General features: G+C 35.6%; 1 protein-coding gene across 12 annotated transcripts in view; it reads left to right on the top strand.

Moving 5' to 3' along the window:
• iqsec2a (IQ motif and Sec7 domain ArfGEF 2a) overlaps window positions 1–20,067 on the top strand; it is a 167,382-nt gene that overhangs the window by 62,850 nt on the left and 84,465 nt on the right. For 4 of the 12 annotated variants that reach the window (XM_073910314.1, XM_073910315.1, XM_021472058.3 and 1 more), the window contains exon 1: window positions 13,074–13,502. The exons of the other annotated variants lie outside the window; for them this stretch is intronic. In XM_073910314.1, coding sequence (XP_073766415.1) covers window positions 13,438–13,502 — 65 coding nt within the window. In that variant the 5' untranslated portion in view covers window positions 13,074–13,437. Of the gene's footprint in view, window positions 1–13,073; window positions 13,503–20,067 lie in introns of those variants that run through there. 12 annotated transcript variants of the gene reach the window in all.

Raw genomic sequence — 20,067 nt, 5'->3', positions numbered from 1 at the left:
ATTCATGGTATTAACAAACCATTACCTAATACTACTAGCTTAATAAACTACTAATGAGCTGTTTATTGATAGTTAGTGAGGTAGTAGTTGGGTTTAGGTTTAGGGTTGCATTAGGGATGTAGAATAATATCTTACTTTATAACTAGTAAAGAACAGTTAATATCTTAATAATAGGCAGGTTATAAACCAGAAGTTAATAGCATGAATTATGACTAAAGTTGTACCGAGATTTCCTCTTAAAAAATGACCCAACAGTCAGTGATAAATTAAATCCCCTTGAAATCTACTTCTCTAATCTAACTGAAATGATGGTTTGAATCAAGTTGACCTCAAGCAGAGCTGTTTTTGTTTCAACATCAAAGATACAACTTCATTTAAGCAAAAGACTGGCTTGTGTAATGTGAAGCACCAGTTATGCACTGTTTTTTTTATTTATTTTTTTGCATGTGTCTTTTTGTCCATATAATGTACAGCAATTTGGCAACCTGTTGGGGAATAATCATTAAAGGGATAGTTCACCCAAAAATTAAAATTCTCTCATCATTTATCTCTTTACCAGTGCTTACTAAGTGCACCACCATTACTATTTCACATTCTTCTTCTGCTTCTTGTGGTAGATTTGTGGATGGGCTAATTGGACTGCAATTAACACCATGGCAACAATCCAACCATGCAACCTAGCAACCATTTTGGCCTTCCTAGCAACCATATATTATTCTGAATGTTACAGAGCTACAGAACACAATAGAGGCATGTTGTTTGTCCCTTGACTAAATCAATGAAATGTATTATTATTTTTATTACCCTGACAACTGTCTTGCCATGCCCTGGCAACCATTTTAGATCATTCTTGTATCTGACCTATATCTCAGGATTAGTCTAACATAGTAATGTATGTTTTTTTTGGGACTTTAATTTCAGTATGTTTATGTACTTCCAACAGACACTGAATATTGAGGGGGTGGAGCTTAAAAAGGGGCGTAGTTAAGAATATTGGGGCTGAGGCTGTCAAATTGATGTCAACAGAGAAAATCCGTCAATTCCAAAGGCAGAACCAAATCAGATTTTGATTAACAAAACTTTTTTTTTAGTGGATTAACTTGCACGGATTACTTGTTCACCTAAAGAATAACAATGTGCACTAGCTAAGTTAACATAGTTAATTTTGATTTTACACAGACTTTAAATGAAACCTTTTAAAACCTAGGACCTTCCTATCCACACCCTATAGCAGGGGTGTCCAAACTCGGTCCTGGAGGGCCGGTGTGTGTCCTGCTGATTTACTGTGTTACATTACTATGTAGATCTTAGTTAACATATTGGAATTTATATATTAAAAATGTTAACAGTTGAAGTCAGAATTAATAAACCCCCTTTGATTTTTTTTCTTTTGTAAATATTTCGAAAATGATGTTTAACAGATTCAGAAAATTTCCACAGTATGTCAGATAAATTAGTTTTCTTCTGGAGAAAGTCATATTTGTTTTATTTCGGCTAGAATAAAAGCAGTTTTTAATTTTTAAAAAAATATTTGAAGCACTATTTTAAATAGAAGAGTTGATATACTGTAGTACATTACAATAATGTGATCGTTTCAGGACTCATTCAAGACTCATTAATCAAAGGTCTTTAATATTTTATGCTACGAAAATGAATGAATAATTGTTTCAGTTTATTTTCAAAAATACTAAAAGAATGACTGATGCATCGTAATCCTGATGATGCTTTCCCCCCCATTTTCCACTATGTTGCTTATGAAGCTTTATTTTATGAGAAAAAAATAATTGTTTAAAATATTATAACACTACTGACAAACAATGAATGAATTTAATGAATTTATACCCCCAAATATGGATTTAAAATTAAAAGGCATGTATTGAAGGAACAAAAAAATATTAATTATTAAATTGTATTGTTTTAGTTCAAATAAGATAGAAAACAGCAATAGATTAATGTTTCCATGTCTATTTATTGTGTTGACCTTCTTAAGGGTTGATATTTTTTAATTTTGCTCTCACCAATTTAGTTTTTGGCCTTTAAACTTTTGTGCATGTGGTGTATGTGGTGAAGTGATGCTCCACTGAATTCTCCCATCCTGCACCAAATCCTGGAAGACAGTGTCAAACCTTGGTCGCCACGGCAACGCCACTCTTGACTTGGGCTCACTGCAGCCCCTCCCACATCCGTTTCTCAGCAACCGTCACCAAGCAACCCTCTACTCTCATCACCACCCCGTCCTCTGCCTCCTTTCTCTGACTCCACCTCTTCCAAAGAGAAGGAGGTATGAAGGGTGGAGGCAGTGGAGAGAGAGATATAACGATTAAAGGAAAAGAGGGGGGGGGGGGGGGGGGCGATATGATTATAAAGAGATGGACAAACAAGATATATACTGTATGTACAGTAGGTAAACAGTTTACAGCAATGAATGAATATAGAGTAAAGCTACAGTAATACATGTTGCAAAATTGTGGAGTGGGAACAGAAAGAGTTGAAGGAAAGTGGCATGCTTTATTATTTATGGGTTAAGATTAGGAAAGCATTTCCAGGACACTGTTCATTCCAAACTCAAAAAGAAAAAAAAACATTGTTATAAATAATGGTTGGCATGAAAGAAATTTGACAATTTGTTAATCATTTTTACAATGTTTTGTGATGACTTCAGTAAATAATACTTGTTATATCCAAATCTATATACAGTTGAAGTCAGAATTATTAGCCCCCTTGAATTATTAGCTCCCCTGCTTATTTTTCCTCAATTTCTGTTTAACGGAGAGAAGACTCTTTCAACACATTTCTAAACATAATAATTTTAATAACTCATTTCTAATAACTGATTTATTTTATCTTTGCCATGATGATGATATTTAATATTTTAGATATTTTTCAAGACACAGCTTAAAGTGACATTTAAAAGCTTAACTAGGTTAATTATGTTAACTAGGCAAGTTAGGGTAATAAGGCAATATTATTGTTTAAGGACGGTTTGTTCTGTAGACTATTGGAAAAAAATTTTATTAAAGGGGCTAATAATTTTGACCCTAAAATGGTTCATAAAAAAATTAAAAGCTGCTTTTATCCTAGCCAAAATAAAACAAAATAAAACAAAAAAACTTTCTCAGAAGAAAAAATATTATCAGACATACTGTGAAAATTTCTTTGCTCTGTTAAAAATCAGTTGGGAAAATATACAGTTGAAGTCAGAATTATTAGCCCCCCTCAATTATTAGACCACTAATTTATTTTTTCCCCAATTTTTGTTTAACAGAGAGACGATTTTTTCAACACATTTCTAAACATGATAGTTTTAGTAACTCATTTCTAATAACTGATTTATTTTGTCTTTGTCATGATGACAGTAAGTTATATTTCACTAGATATTTTTCAAGACACTTCTATACAGCTTGAAGTGACATTTAAAGTCTTAACTAGGTCAATAAGGTTAACATGGCAGGTTAGGGTAATTAGGCAAGTTAATGTATAACGATGGTTTGTTCAGTAGACTATTGAGAAAAAATATAGCTTAAAGGGGCTCATAATTTTGTCCTTAAAATGGCTTTTAAACAATTAAAAACTGCTTTTATTCTAGCTGAAAAAAAAAACAAATAATACTTTTTCCAAAAGAAAAAAATATTTTCAGACATGCTGTGAAAATTTTCTTAGTCTGTAAAACAACATTTGGGAAATATTTAAAAAAGAAAAAAAAATGCAAAGGGGGCTAATAATTCTGACTTCAACTGTATATATACTGTATATCACTAATGTTGAACTCCACTGTATATGGGACATTTTACCAGAAACGTACATTATCTGTCCCTGAAATAAAAACATAAATACAGCAGTGTCCCCAACAATATCCAGCAATTACTGAAATGTCTCCACCAAAAAAGTAATCACCTTCAAAATAAAATTATGCTCCAATTTTTCCAGACCTCCCCCTCTGTCCAAGATGTATACATAAGTAGCTACTTTTCAGAGATTCAAGTTTTAAAGTCGAGTTTGCTTGGAGTCCACCATAATAATATTAACCAAGGCTGTGCAATTAATCGTAATTCACTTTGGATTTTGGCTTTCATGATTGTGAAAAAGAATAGTTGGAATAAAAGAGTTAAATTGCATCACATGCCTCTCTAAATATTGCTTCAAATACCGCTACCTCCTCAAAGAAATATTTCAGTACAATCATGTAGATTGAATTTTTCAGCATGGGACATGTTTCATTTATTGTTATTCGCATTATAAAAAGCATTTATTTATGATTTTAAAAGCAAAAAGCAAAATTTGTACTGTTCTATGTTTGCGCTATAGGGATGTATGTCCCCAGCCATGTCAAGAGCAAATCTACACTGTTGAAATAGAGGGAATAAACAGTATTTCATTCTAAAAAGTTATGGAATGTTAAGGAATATGTCTTTCATTTGGTTCTCAGAATTTTTTTTTTCTTAAAAACAATTTTCAAATGTACAAACCCTGTCATTGTCCTTGTCCTCAGCCCAATTGAACCTACTGCTTTAATAGTTTTTTTTTTTTTTTAGCTGAAAACTGTTTAAAAACTTCAGAAATAGTTTAAGTTGTCATCATTCACATCTATTGATTAAAAACATGTAATTTTGAAAAAATTCAACAAAGAAATGCTACGACTATATAATACAAAAACATGTCCACATGTTTCAGTCAGTCATGTCACATTTGCATTCAATTTAACATAAATTGCATGCAATACACCTTTAAGGCTATGACTCAAAGAAAGTGACATCGTTTGATGGAGAAGCTGAAAGTGATTAACAGTGTGTTCTATCATTTAATTGTATAATTTTTTACTTGTTTTTGTATGATTTTTTGAGGAAGACAAGCACATTTAATATAAGTGAAAATATAAATGTACATTTCTGCTAGAATGTCCCATATATTGTAGGGCAGGGGTTCTAAGTCAGAGTTCAAAGGTCCAAATCAGAATTATTTAATTAGTTTATCATTTTATTTTGGTTTTTGGCTGCATGGAAATATCTGAAGTAATGATTGTTTAAAATGTTTATTTTGTATTTTATTTTTGTAACGGCAGAACAGTATTTTTCCTTAATATGCGGTGAATACCCATGATTTCACTTTACCAGAATTCAATGCATGAAACTTTTGTTGGCATTACTATGATTCTTTTTTTTTAAATTCTCATTAGTTATGTACTGTACATGTTATGTACATGTGAGTTTTATGTTACATCTAATGTGGATAAATAATGCTCATTGCAGTGCTTTAATTGTATGTGTGTAATTACGTTTACTTCTCTGCTTGTGAGAAAAGCTGTGTGTGATGAGCATTGGCCCATCATATGAATTTTTCATCCACACGTTTATGGTTGCATTTTTGTCTGCGCAACAAAGTTGCATTGTGTAGATGTTAGTGCTTCAAATATCAATATAAAACGTTTTTTGGGCGTAGGGTTGTGCTTAAAACTCTTAACGCATTATTATTATTATTATTATTATTATTATTATTATTATTATTATTATTTATTTTATTTTTTTAATTCTCGTTATTATTTTTTAACTGTAAAAAAAATTCTTGCTGCCTTAAATTTTTCAAATGAAATCAAATGAACTTTTCTAGTCCAAAATCAAACAAAAAATGCTCATGGGTATCTTAATTAATGCATCAATGCACTTTGGGTAAGGGATTCATCAGAATAAACCGCAAAATTAAGTACAAGGCACTAGAAAAATATGGAAAATATTTTAAAATAATTTTTAATTATATTTTTTTCACAGTTTTCAAGTGTCTTGGACTTTCTTTTGCTGTTTGAACTTTTCTAGTCATTTCAACTTACATCAGTCAAACTGACTAAAAATATTAAGTTAAACTTTGTAGAGCTTAAAAAAAAAAAGCCAAAACCTGACTGAATTTATAAAATAACTTAAAACATGTTTTTTGTCTTTTTGTTATTACATTTTTTACAGTGTTGATGCATCTTTTTGCAGCATTAAGTTTAACAGCATTGAAAACCCAGTTATCTTTTAGGCAGCATTTAAAATCAAACAAAAAACTACTATAGGAATATGTTTCCACAAGTGTTTACGATGCAGAACTCTTAATCTGGAGTGATGTCTCCATTGCTTTCAGCTGGTTGGACCGGCTGCATTCTGAAGCAGACTCTTTCTGATCGCTCAAATGACCTAGTTAGACTTTATTAATATTGCAGTCAGCAGCACGTTGTGTAGCGTTGTTCTTTGGGAAGCATGAAAGGGGAAATGCAAAGAGACCGACGTCGAGAGGCTGATAGAGCACAGTCATGAAGCATCATGTCTGTCCAATCATGTGGAGACTCGCGTCACGTGGTGCCTGGTGACATTAAAATAGGCTGAGTGCTGCATGAGTAGTGGCTCATAGCACATTAAGATGATGCAAGTCTACATTTGTATCATGGGAAAGACAATGGTCATCCATGTTTACGGTTTACCTAGGAGGAGAACATTTTTAGGGCTTTCTCAGTGTGGAAGCATGCAGTTACCTTGTGGATGTTTTGGTAAATGAAGCCCCCGCTGTATATTGTTTGCTATCACAGAAATGAGGGATTGTGGAGGTGGTGAATGTAGAATTGTCCAACACTTTCAGTGGTTTTAAAGAAGACCCTGTTTAGGGAGGCTTACGAAATGTCTAGTATGTGATATGTCATGTTCTCCTGTTATTCATTTAAGAATTATGTGAACTTATAAAAAGCATCTTTATCCTTTTTTCCCTATAACAATAATGAGGGATTGATTAAATAATCCGTTCAAGTGATTCGTTCAAATGCCTGATTCATTTTGAAAGCAAAAAGTATATATCATTGTGTCTAAAATTGAACACTTTAATGAATTATTTTTGTTGTATAAAGCACACATTGTTTTCTTTATTGTGTGATATTACTTAACTTGTAAACATCTACAGTACATGTTGAAATATAGGGCCTTTTGAAATTCTAAACGACTTCATTGCACAGCAAGTTCTGGTGATTTTTTTATTATATGATGATTTTATCGTACTTGATAAATATTGCACTCTACACCCACCCTTAGATTGATTCACCAGATATTTAAAATATCCACCCACAACTTTATACAGTATGTTTTGTAACTGAGTGCATTGAGTTTGCTTCAGCTGTGCACCATACAGCTTGTAATAAACAAAATGATTTGTGAATGCAACCAAGGAGAAATTATGACCAACATTCTAGTGTCGTTGAAAAACTTACTGTAAGAGATTAAATGCTTAAACTGTCAACTTGTCAGACCAGAAAGCTTTAAGATGCTTCATTTTGAGATGTTCATGTTTAGTCATTGTGCTGCCCTGGTATGCCTGTTCAGTTTTACACATCTTATTTGATCTATTTTAAAAATTCCACTTTTGATTGAGTTTAATAAGTTTCTGATCTATGTATAAAAGATTGAATAGATTTATATGGAAACATATGCACATTGTGTTATGCAAATAATATGGGATTAAATTCCTGACTAAAGTATCGAAAACAATTCATGAAAATCAAAATATTGACATTGAGGGCTCTATTTTGATGGTCCATGCGCAAAACGCAAAGCGCAGGGCGCAAACGCATTCAGGGCGTGTCAGAATCCATACTTGCTAATTTAAGGATGGGAAAATCGGCTTTGCACCATGGCGCATGGTCTAAAAGGGTTGAGTTTATTTTCTTAATGAGTTATAGGTGTGTTTTGAGAATAAACCAATCAGAGTCTCATATCCCATTACCTTTAAGAGCCAGCTGCGTCGCGTCATGAGCGCATTTGCTATTTACATGACGTAAAGTAAGTTCCCTTTCACTTTTGCTCTTGTGGATAGGGAAACCTTTACGCACAAATATCAATTAGCCTATAAATTATTAATTTCGTTTGTTAAGCGCATAGATTTGTTTCAAAACTATTTCTAAATTCAGTTCTAATTTACAGCAAACGAATAAATGAACATTGATAACGAAGTGTCAAAAGTGTCGAAGTTCAAAATACTGAGTTATTTCCAAATACACCTGCTATGCCCCATATGGTCTAAAACATGACAGGTGGGCAAATCTAAGCTTGTTTTTAATAAAACAAATATAAACATGGATATAATAAATAATACTGCTAATAATAATAACATTATACAAAAGCAAATTGAATAAACTTAAAAAACCTCCCGAGATGAAGAAAGTAAGGCAGTGGTTTTTAAATTCATGTAGGCCAGGCTAGGCTAATCATTTATATTTATATCCTATATATATCCTTATTATATATATATCCTTAATATATTATATCTTTTTCATATGTAAAGATATTTGCACATCTTGTGTGTAGTGTGTAAGCCAGGCGCATTTTGCGCCAGAGAATAGACCGACTTTGTTCTGGTCTAAAGAACAGACTATTTACAGTTTCTCAAAATAGCAAAGCGCCAAAACACGCCTGCTTTTTTTAGACCAGAACGCCTATAGGTGCACATACAAGCGCAAATGCATTTGCTATTTAAACAGTGTGGTGCAACACCTCAAAATGACCCTTGCGCTGAGGTGAAAGTAGCAAATAGCAATTGCGTTGCGTCTTGCGCCACATTGCGCCGGGTGTATGATAGGGCCCTGAGTGTAAAATTATAACGCGCAAAAGCAAGAACTAAATGCAGAATAAGAAACTTTGAGGATGTGTACCAAAAGATAATGAGCGTAAATCAAAAATACAGACACGTTTAGAAAAAAACATTCTGCTCATGTTTAAAGGTTTTGTGCATGTGCTCACAGTCTTTTCCCCTTCGCTCTTGCTCCCACATTCTGCGCTTGCATTTCCAAAACATGCCATGCGAGTTTCATTTAAATCACTGGCGGGCTTCAGCTTCATCATTGGTCCACTGGTTGAGATTGACAGTTGCTCCTCTAGCCAGTCAGATGAAGAGGGAGTTGACGCCACTCCAATGCAGCTCGTGGCTGCTCAGTGTGACGGGGAATTCATACTAATCTAAACTTTTATACTGTATCACACAGTCTGTCCATTATCGCAGGGTCGACCTATAATGGCTGTCATAATATATAGAATATATTTTCATAACAGGGCAGTACGGTGGCACAGTGAGTAGCACAATTGCCTCACAGCAAGAAGGTCGCTGCTTCAAGCCTCAGCTGGATCAGTTGGCATTTCTTTGTGGAGTTTGGATGTTCTCCCTGTGTTGACGCTGTGGCGACCCCAGTTTAAGTTTACTAAGCCGAAAATTAATGAATGGATTTCCATAACAAAACACCAGATAAGATGATGTTGTAATGCATGATTTCAACACACGCAGCCCTCTCTTGCTGTTATTTTGAGAACCTTTGAAACAATAAATTTATGACACAGCCAGATCAATAGACAGGTGTTTGAAATGACAGTAGACTATTTATATGAAACTCCTGCAATCACGCATTGTTTATACAGTATAAAACCCCTGCGATCACGGACGGGTATTTGATATTACAGTATAGTATGTCAGTATTTTGATTTACGCGCATTCTTTTTCTATCTGCGACTCCAATACTTTAGGCAGGAATTTGATCCCATGAATCTCATATTCTGTAAAATAAATCTGTAAATTTGCTTTTATCATTTATTAATGCTTTTGAATTGCATTATTGGATCTTAATCTTCCCTTTTTTCATTTATTTATGCTTTTGAATTGCATTATTGGATCTTAATCTTTCCTTTTTTCCTTTCCAACTTTTGTTGTTGAGAAGTTTTAAAAAATTAACTTTTATTGGCATTTAAAAAAAATTGACTGATATATTGCCTGAGTTGGTCATGTTAAACTGCAGAGTTGCATTTTTTAAATTAAAAGTTGACATAGCAGAGATCAACGTCCGAAAATGCAATTCATAACCATTAAAAGCGGAAAACTCCTTTGAATCATTAAATAAAGAAACTGTTAATTAATGAAATTATTTTACAGAGTAGACTTCTTAAAAATGGACTTACCAATGCAGTCAATTGATATCCATGTTCTGACATTGCTGTGCTTATTATGCTGCTAAAAAGCAGCTTTAAACAGTAATTTAGCCAACTCATTAACTTTCATTCATTAAAAATAAGACATGACAGTGTGATGAATGGCAGAATGTAGGTCACGGGGTGCCTACAAATATAGGCCATAGTTTTAGTTTCTTTTTTTATAAGGTAATAAAACATTGGAGAATTCCCCTAGCCTGGACATGCACAGATTTAATTGAATGATAATTTTTTAAGCTATTTTAAAGACAATGATACATGATGCTATACATTATTTTGTAAATAAATTTGTCAGATTAAGTTGAAGCTTATCAAGTTTTACACAGACATCTTTTTTGCAATACATTCCCATGGCTTTTCAAGTAGTTCATAATTTACAGCATAACCATTTTAAAAATCTGTTTTTAATTGTAAATCAGTCTCAATGTTTAATAGAAATAAAAAGAATTTTCTATATATAGAAATGTAAATTGACTGTATCTTTCTCTGACCTGGAAATCCGTTTTAATATTTCCTGGCCTCATACTTCCAGGTTTACTTTGACCGTATGAACCCTGAAGAAAGAGAAAGTGACACAGGAGAGTTGAAGTGAACAGAACACTGAGCAGCTTGTGCTGAAGAATGAGGCAGATGACAAACATGGGGAGGAGGCATCAAAATGGTGGCTAATGTGGAATATGATGAATTATATAAAGCTGTCCTGGGGCCAGGGAGAGTTGGAGACACACACAGAGAGAAATATCACATATCTCTCCTGTATTTTGATGTCCATGTGAATGATGGAGGCACAGTTGGCATTGTCATGAGACTGTTGTCACAACAGGGTGGGTTGAGAAGTCTCCTTTTGTGCGTTTAATTGTACTTAGAGCACTGACAAGAAAAAACAATCCTAAACATGAATTACTGTCAGATAAAATGAGAAGAGAATTGGCGAGTGATAAGAATATTTATTTTGGCATCTGTGGTTTGATGAAAACCCTTTATAGTCCCCGGGAAATCAGAAATTAAAAGTTTTTTTTATGTTAGGATCAGTATGTCAGTCATAAGCTAGTGTGCTGCAAAACAGTGATGAAATTCATGTTAAAAATATTTAAATCTGATATAAATATTCAAAGATTACAGTTTGTTTTTTGACATCATCTCATTCTTGACTTTCTTATCAAATCTTGACCAATCAAATGCTAGTATCTGGCATGTCCCAGCCCCGGGATGCTTTTTATTTTACCCTTGTGCTCACATACTATCTCAGGCAGAGCTGTGATAAAAACGAAACACTATTGGCTGTTTTTTTTTTTAAAGGGGAGGATCTATTCTACGTCCTGCCCTGTCTTCATGTTTCTTTTGAAATCACATCACACATTGAACCAAAAATGCACTTTTCAAAGCCCTTCATGGGACCTTTAACATCCGCAGAACCTTTCTGATGATGAAAGAATTTTGATTCCTTTTCAGTGTTGTGGCAGGGCTGCCATTGGCCCATTAAAACCGATAGAAGCTACAAACCAAACACCGAATATGCTAGTGTTTTGTTCTATTTCTATCATAGTTGAATAGTTTGTATGCTACAAACAAGTAAGGATGTGAAGAGTTTATGAATGTACAGTCAGTGTGTAACATTAGCATATTAATACCATGGATTATTGTTAACTCTGGGTAAATTGAGCTGTGTGAAACTTCAAGGATTCCGTTTACCAGGGGTTTAAAGTATAAATAATTCAGTTTCGAGAGTGAAAAGTCATTCTGTTATATGTAATGTTTAACAGATCACGTTTAATGTTGAATCATGTTTTTATTTTGGATTATCCCTGCTGAGAAAAAAAAAAACAGAAATCATCACACAAGTTCTAATGGTTTCCAATACAAATATCATCCAAACCACTAGCTGTCAACCATTAAAACCAGTACATTTGAGTGGTTTCAGGTGCATTTTGTAGTGCTCACTACTGGAAACCCAACACAGGGACCATTAATACAATCAATACAATTCCCATTTTAACTAAATGAAAAATTTAAATTATGTTATTAATTACTCACTTTCGTGACATTCCAACCCTTGAAAGCCTTTGTTCATCTTCGTAACAGAAGTTATGATATTTTAAATAAAATGTAAGGGCTCCCTAATGCTCTATACTTTAGCAACTGCTCTGACTCAATCAAAGTGCAAAAAAATACCAAAAAAAAAAAAAAAAAAACATACTAAAACAGACCATACATGATTTTAGTGGTTCAATCTAAATATTTTCAAACTATGAGAATACTATTATGCACACAAAACAAAATCAAAGACTATTCAACAGTTTCCTCTCCTCGCTGTCAGTATAGGGCAGGTGTTCATGAGGGCATTGTGCTCTTTATGCGTGTCATGTCTGATGAGGTATGACCTCGAATGTGCCTGTGTGTTGTTTTAAAAAGAGTAAGTTATGCGCTGGTATATGGGGTGTATATCAGTGCACAATATACTGACACAGCAGAGAAAGAACTGTTGAAAAAAACTTGATTTTTGTTTTATTTGCACAGAAGTAGCTTCATGGTATTCAGATTGAACTACTGAAGATACATGGACTGCTTTGACTATGCTTTTTGGTACCTTCTTAAGACAAATTGGAACCTTTGCTGTTTTTGCAGGATCAGGGAGCTCTCAGATTTCATCCAAAATTTTATCTCAAATCTTTATATTTTTCATCAAGGATATTTTGGTTCATATAATGGACGTGGTGATTTAGACACGTTTTTAGTTGTGGAAATGTACCTCTTTTACAGGTAGTTTGTGAGTGGGCACTGCAGTAAACCATGGGTAGAAATTTTACCTTGGTAATATAAAATTGTTCTCATGAGGAAATTTCTGCCCACTTGTTTACAGTGGAAAGGCTATTAAAACGTTCTTCACGATAGAATAAAGGTTCTCAAATGGTTCCTTCTTGGAACCTTATTCAAGAGTGCAAGTGGCGCGAACCAAGTGATAGAATTGACCACCAGATTGACACCATATGGTTCCCCCGGACCGCTCGACGAATCGAGATGTGACTCACACATATTATGTCACATGACACGCTGATTGATCTTAATGGCAGCGAACAGAGCCTGTCAGATGAGTGGAAGCAATGATGCCTGAGGTGCGGATCATGCGCTGCGAACGGGAAGCTGTTTGCCAAGCTCTGCTGGCAGACGCGTTTTCGCGCCCTTACTGCTGTGTCACGCTGGCTGCACGAGCCTGAAGAGATTCAAAGGATTGGAGGAGAGAGAGATGGAACAAGAAGGGAGGAGGAGGAGGGTGGCAAGGATGAGAGAATGAGCTTCATCATCTCCTTGCTAATGACAGCACATGAAATCGCAAATCATGCCTTTTAAAGAGAATCCTACTCCGCGCGCACGCCGTGAGGGACGCTGTCAGCGCTCGAGCCAAATTAGCAATCAAATGAAATAGCGCTTGCGCATCCGGACGTGTTTCTCAACAATGTGGTGCATCAACTGTGCGTCGGATAAGACTCCAGCTATTCTCCATAACAAGCTTGTGTACTGGTAAGACGCAATGTTATGTCTCTGTTTTGTGACACGAATGGCTGGAATTGTGTTTTTCTTCCCGCTCTGGTGAATTAGTTAGATTTGTTTATTTAAATGAGCCCGTTAAAAGGCATCACCGGAAAAAAACAACAACGTAAAAGCCGCGCAGTATGCGTGCGCGCGAGTCCTCTGAGCATTGTAAATGTAAGCGCATCTCTAGCCGCAGAGAAAACGCTTGAGGCCAGCGAGTCTCAGGAAAACACTACTAGAACTGACATGGATACCTTTAATAATTACGTGAGTGTCAGTAATGTATATAGAGTCAATAAGCTCATGCAGTGGTCTTGGATATGAATGCATGTTCTTGGCAATGACTTGTAGGTCACAAGTTCCCTCAACACAGGAATGCCCTCGTTTGAAAACAAGTGTAATATACTGACTCACGCTTGAATCATTTTCCTTGTTTTTGTGATGCTGAACTGTACATTTGAACATGAAGGTTGAGTATGCGTATCATGGCCAACTGGCATTTTTAAAGCTTGCATTATGCCTCTGGATAACCTGTTTGAAAGCTCTGAAGGGGTGTGTTCTGAAATAAGACAGTGCTACGATTATTTGTTTATTTTTTTATAGTGTACATGAACAGTTGTAGAATTGAGGTTATAAGCGAAAATGTTTATGCCTCACATGTTGTAAGTGCGTGAATTGCATAGCCTATATAAAAAATTAAACCTTGGCTGAGTTTCTGTAGGTTGTTTTTGGAAAAAGTAGACAGATCTTTGAAAGAATTTGTAATATTTAAATGCACATGAGAACCTTTATTCGCAGTTTTAGATAAAGCTAATGTTGTCTTGATACTTTTTAACCAAACTATCAAAACAGTTTCATTTTAATGACCTTATCTTGTCAGTCCACAGGGTGCCATTGAATGCTTGTTCAAACGCGTCCACAGTGGTAGGATCTTTATCACAGCTCATTGTTGTTTTTGTTATTAAGAGGAAAGCGTACAGGCAACACATCTTTTCTTATTTTTATAAACATTAATTTTAGTGTTTGGATGTGTGTTTGTGGAATTTACAATGTATTTACCCTTATCAAATAATGAAACGAGGCATCACTGTGGTGCAGTGGGTAGCATGATCACCTCACAGCAAGAAGGTCGCTGGTTCAAGTCTCGGCTGGGTCAGTTGACATTTCTGTGTGGAGTTTGCATGTTTTCACTGTGACCGCGTGGGTTTCTTCCGGGTGCTCTGTTTTACCCCACATTCCAATGACATGTGGTATAAGTGAATTAGGTAAGCTAAATTGTTCATAGTGTATGAGTGTGTATGGATGTTTCCAGGTGATGGGTTGCAGCTGGAAGGGCATCCGCTGTGTAAAACATATGCTGGATGAGTTGGCAGTTCATTCCGCTGTGGCGACCCTAGTTTAATAAAGGGACTAAGCCGTAAAGTAAATGAATGAATGAGATTAAAAAAAAAAAACAACTGTAACATGAATGATGTTTGTGGCTTGAATGAGAGCTGTTCATTTATTTGTATATTTATGGACTGATGAGTAAAGGGCAGGTGTTATCGCATTGCTGTACAGTTATATATTTCATTGTATTCATTAACTTTATCTTTGCACCCTGAATTATTTTCTCTTCCAAATGTTGAGCTGGTGCATGCTCACAAAGCACAGCTGTTCAAACCGTATGTTCTTACATTAGTACACTGCAGAATTAAAAACTGCATCTGGATTTGAGTTTAAAAACATGATCAAACTCTTTAGTAGTGCAGAATATTCTCTCTAGGCTCTCTCTCTCTGTTTTTCAGCTGGCGGGGGGTCTTCTGAATGCTTTAGTCCCCTCGTGTAAGGGGTTTAAACAGTGCTGGAGAGATTTCAGCTGTTTTACAGGCTGCTCAGAGTTACAACACTGTCAAAGAGACAGCGAGAGAGTATGTGAGAGAATCACTGTTCTTCAGTATAAGTGCGCTGCCAGCAAGTTGGTCTTGTAGTCTCACAGTCTCCATCACCATAGAGGGATCTTGACGACTGTCATCTATTGCAATACGGAATTATTTATGTGGTGCTTCATCACTCCTGATGCATGATAGTATGTGAGGAGCAGGCTGCGCAAGGCCTTCAGATTAATACCATAACCAACTTTGGTTTTACAGTCTAATGCTCAGCATATGAAAGTTTACTTTGTGAACTTTTCAACTTTGAGCGTAGTGTAGCCTTGAAGTTTCAATATGCTGAAGATATCTTTCGAGCTTTGACCTTTTTCTCTCTTTTTAACCCTTGGCTATGTAACCTGCTCTTAAATTGGCTCTAGGGCCTCAAATACACCTTTTTTGTACACCCAAAACAGACCCTGAAATTTGTACACAAAACTTTCAGCAATCTGCATGATATATGTTAGTTTTTAGCAAGGTTTCTATAAAAGTTTTATAAATGAGGCTCTTGGTCGTTTATTGTCTGTTTTAATGCATTGGTAATTGAGCCATGGTCACAATTTTCATTATACTAATTTAGTGTTTACGACTGCATGGTGGCGCAGTGGGTTCAGCTCACAGCAAGAAGGTTGCTGGTCCCTCGGCTGGGTCAGTTGGTGTTTCTGTGTGGAGTTTGCATGTTTTCCCACATGTTCGCATGGGTTTCCTCCAGGTGCTCCTGTTGGGTAGGCTTAATTGTCTGTAGTCTACAGTATGTATGCGCCAGTGATGGGTTAAACATATGCTGGATAAGTTGGCGGTTCATTCCAGTGTGGCAACCCCAGATTAATAATGGGACTGAGCCGAAAAGAAAATGAATGGATTCTCTGTTTACATTTAGATTTTTGCTTTTTTTAATGATTATTAGCATTTTATATTTCAGTGTGTAAAAGTAAGTAACTCCTTCATCACGTTCAAACACAATTTGTGCATGAAAAGTGGCATTATGTTGCCATAGCTGTGAAAATCTTAGGAGTCCTGTCAGAGTAAAAGACTCAAGTCAGCTGACTAAAGGAGTCGAGCAACTCAGCATGGCACCTCTGTGAATAATTGGCACATCTTGCCTGTCTAACATGTCTGAAATTATACCAAGAAAGCTTTCTTTTCGTTTTACTAATCTTGGTGAAGGTGGTGTGTTTAATTTGCGTAAGCAAGTTTATGCTTGGACTTTGCGATCAATTTGGTGATTCAGTTTTATATTTCTTTGCTGATTTTATTTATATTTGATTCAGTTTTTGATTTGATATGTTTCAATATCGATTAGTTATAAATATTTTATATATAAATGCTGGGTCAGTTGGCATTTCTGTGTGGAGTTTGCATGTTCTCCCCGTGTTCGCATGGGCTTCCTCCAGGTGCTCCTGTTAGGCTAAGTTGTCTGTAGTGTACAGTAGGTGTAAATGGTGTGTATGGGTGTTTCCCAGTGTGGGGAATGTCTCACAATTGTCAAAATAGACTTTGTCTACTTTGTGTTACATCTAGTGTAAACAGAGTTGTTGATTATAGTGGGTACTATTGTTTTTATGTAATTTCAACAACTAACTATATGGCAAATGAGTGTGGTTTTGTCGGTTTTTCTTTACCCAAATTGCCTTTGAACATGAAATGCTTGCACATATCAGACTTTAATTTAGCTGGTGCTGGCATCTGTTGGTTTCTGTGACCTTTCTTCAAGATCTCGATGAAAAAGAGATGCTTTTTTTCTTAACCAGCTTGAAAGACTTTGGATGAGATGAAGTACAGATAATATTAACTCTGGTTAAAATCAGATGCAGATTAGGAATCAATTTAGGGATTGATTGATTTTTTTGTTTTGTTAATTTAATGATGGATTCAAATCAAATAATTTATTTTTTGGACCCAGTCCTACTACACAATTTATTTTTTATTGTTGAAGTAAACTATTATGTGAGTAAATGTCTTCAGATTTATAGTGACTATAAGAAATAAAATGAGAGGAATATCGACATTCTGTGAACTTTTTGAGACACAACCAGTGTGATTACAATTTAAGAAGTACATTAAAATAATATGAACACATACATACATATAATATGCAATATCAATCTAGGGCTGTGAGGAAATTCTTTTCCGGTAAATCTGGATGTGTATTATCGCCAAACACAGTGACAGAAAGGCATTCATGTCTGTATCTTTCACGGCTGTATTTGACAGATTTCGCAACGGCTTCAGCTACTCTTTACTGTCGGTTGGTCCCGGCCTCACTTGTCCTTTTTGCTCTGCAACATGACACTTGTGGGGCAGCTGTGCTTCGATGGCTGGATGACAGCGAGATGAGACCTCAGGTTCAATGTCCTGTCGCATGTCACAGGGACCTTTCTACAGCAAATTTTGTGTAACGGTTTAATTAAATTTTTTCGTCTGTTTAGTTGAATGTTGAAATACTGCCAAACTGGGGATGTAACTTTACATTTCGGGACAAGAGCATTTGCCTGTATTTCAGTCTTAAAACACTGGATACAAATAGATGCTTTCATTCATCTGTGGTTGGCTTGTTAATAGCATGGTACTGCAAAATTGCAGTGATTGCAACAGCCCTATATCAAGCATCAAAAGGAGCTGTGCTGTTAAAAATTAGCTGGAATCAAATTACACTGAAAGTCAGATTTTTAAACCACCATGCTTACATAACAAAAACAATGTACTGTATAATGGTGTATACAGACGTCAACTGAAGCCATTATAAACAGTTTCCACTTTTCTTAATAGTATTGGGATTCGGATGAATTTTATCGAAGGTGTCGTTAAAATGGTTAATGAAAATTACCTTTTGTTGACATAATATACAATTCATACACACATTCAACGTTAGAAGCTGTGCTGTGTTATAAATGTTTTAATGTACTGTATAATACTAGCGAGGCTCTGTTTAGGATTTTTGCAGCCAATACCGAGTAACGATTCCTTGTCATAATGATGGGCCGATACCAAGTATTGATTCTGATGCTTCAAGCTTAATAATGCAGAAAGCACATTTTACTTTTAAGTTGACTTGGAGTTTAAGGACTAAGGATATTTAACACGGGTCTTATAACCATTTAGTGTGGACATGTCATGGTCAGAAGGAGCTTTACAGAAAGAAATAGATTAAACAGATTAAAAAATCTCTGTTCTTACTTCACTGCTCTATTCATTTAACCCAACCAATATAATGCTTAGAACATCACTGTGCCTCTCTTAATCTGTTCTCTTGCTCATTCACATGTGGCCATGATTTGCTGGGGATTTTATCTAACTTCCAGGCATCACAGAGCTACTATGCGCGAGACTAGCGAAGCTTCCGGGAGAGGTCATGTTGGACACTAGACAGCGGCGATCGCTCCACTCGCCTCTCAGCAGCTGGAAACACTGGCGAGAGAGCATCATTCACGCGAGTTCTGCTAATAAACTGTATAAACAGAGATTGCACCACATCTGTATATATTTTGTTTAGCTGTTGTGACACATGCGCAGCGATCGTTTACGCCACCACTTGTCATTTACCTCCTCGCATGTTGTAAGCTGCTGATGTATAATATACGTCTGCGGATGTGCGTCTTCCTCTGCTTGTAAACTCAAACAAGCGCCTGTGATCAGTTGGGGAGATTGACCAGATTGGCGAGTACCGATCGAGTCACGAAATGTGATCATCGGCTGATACTGATCTTCAGCTGATTGATTGGAGCATCTCTAGATAATCATTACCAAATTTAAATATTAACATCATAAGTGATATTAATTGTAATAAAATGAAAGTCTTCAATTGAAATAAATCACCTGGATTGGTTGGAACACATTTGGATTGGTTGGAAGTGTGGTCAAATCTTTATCCCCCCATTTGAAGTTTATACCTGGTTTGATTATTTGTAAACTGTCCGGCTAAATTTAGAAATCTGAAATCATCTAAATGATATCATCATTTTTTTTTGTCCTTGACCAAATTATTTTGTCCTTGTCTTGTTCCAACAGATCTGTGAAGTTCAAAGAAGTGTGTTGCTTTGTATTTTCAGCAGTCCTGCTATTTTAAGCCTAAAACGTTCACGTCGTCAGTGTCTCTCTCTCTGTTTTTTCTAACGCTGAAACTGTGATCCGGCTTGGTGTAAATGACAGGCTGCTTGAGGTTGTGCAAAGAAGCGAGACCGCACAGCTCTGTGTCGTGACAGGCTCCAGTTTTATTCTCCAAACGTGAGCCTTTAGTAATGAACGCAAAAGATGATTCCCTAGACCGCTGTAGCTCTGCGACTGCCAAACACTGCATTTTGAGGCAGTGAAGAAATGACGTACTGTACACACTCTCTTTGGCTTCTGATGCTCACTGCATGAAGATTTGTTGTTTGCTGAGTGTGCACCATGAAAGCTTCCGATCCTTTATTATCCACTCCAGAAATAGTAACTGTATGTCTTATTTGGACATCTACACCCAAAAATATGGAGCTAGATGAGTCTTAAAAATAGTACATTTACAAAATGTATACATCCACAACACAATTCACATAAAAAAATCCAGTTCACAAAACACAAGTCAAAAATACATAATCATAAAATTAAATCATGATTTAAAAATACACAAATCCAATTCGTAAATTCAAAACATGAAATTCAAA

The sequence above is a fragment of the Danio rerio genome, chromosome 8 (assembly GCF_049306965.1).
Source record: "Danio rerio strain Tuebingen ecotype United States chromosome 8, GRCz12tu, whole genome shotgun sequence".
NCBI lineage: Eukaryota > Metazoa > Chordata > Actinopteri > Cypriniformes > Danionidae > Danio > Danio rerio.
This window is presented reverse-complemented; position numbering and strand designations above follow the sequence as displayed.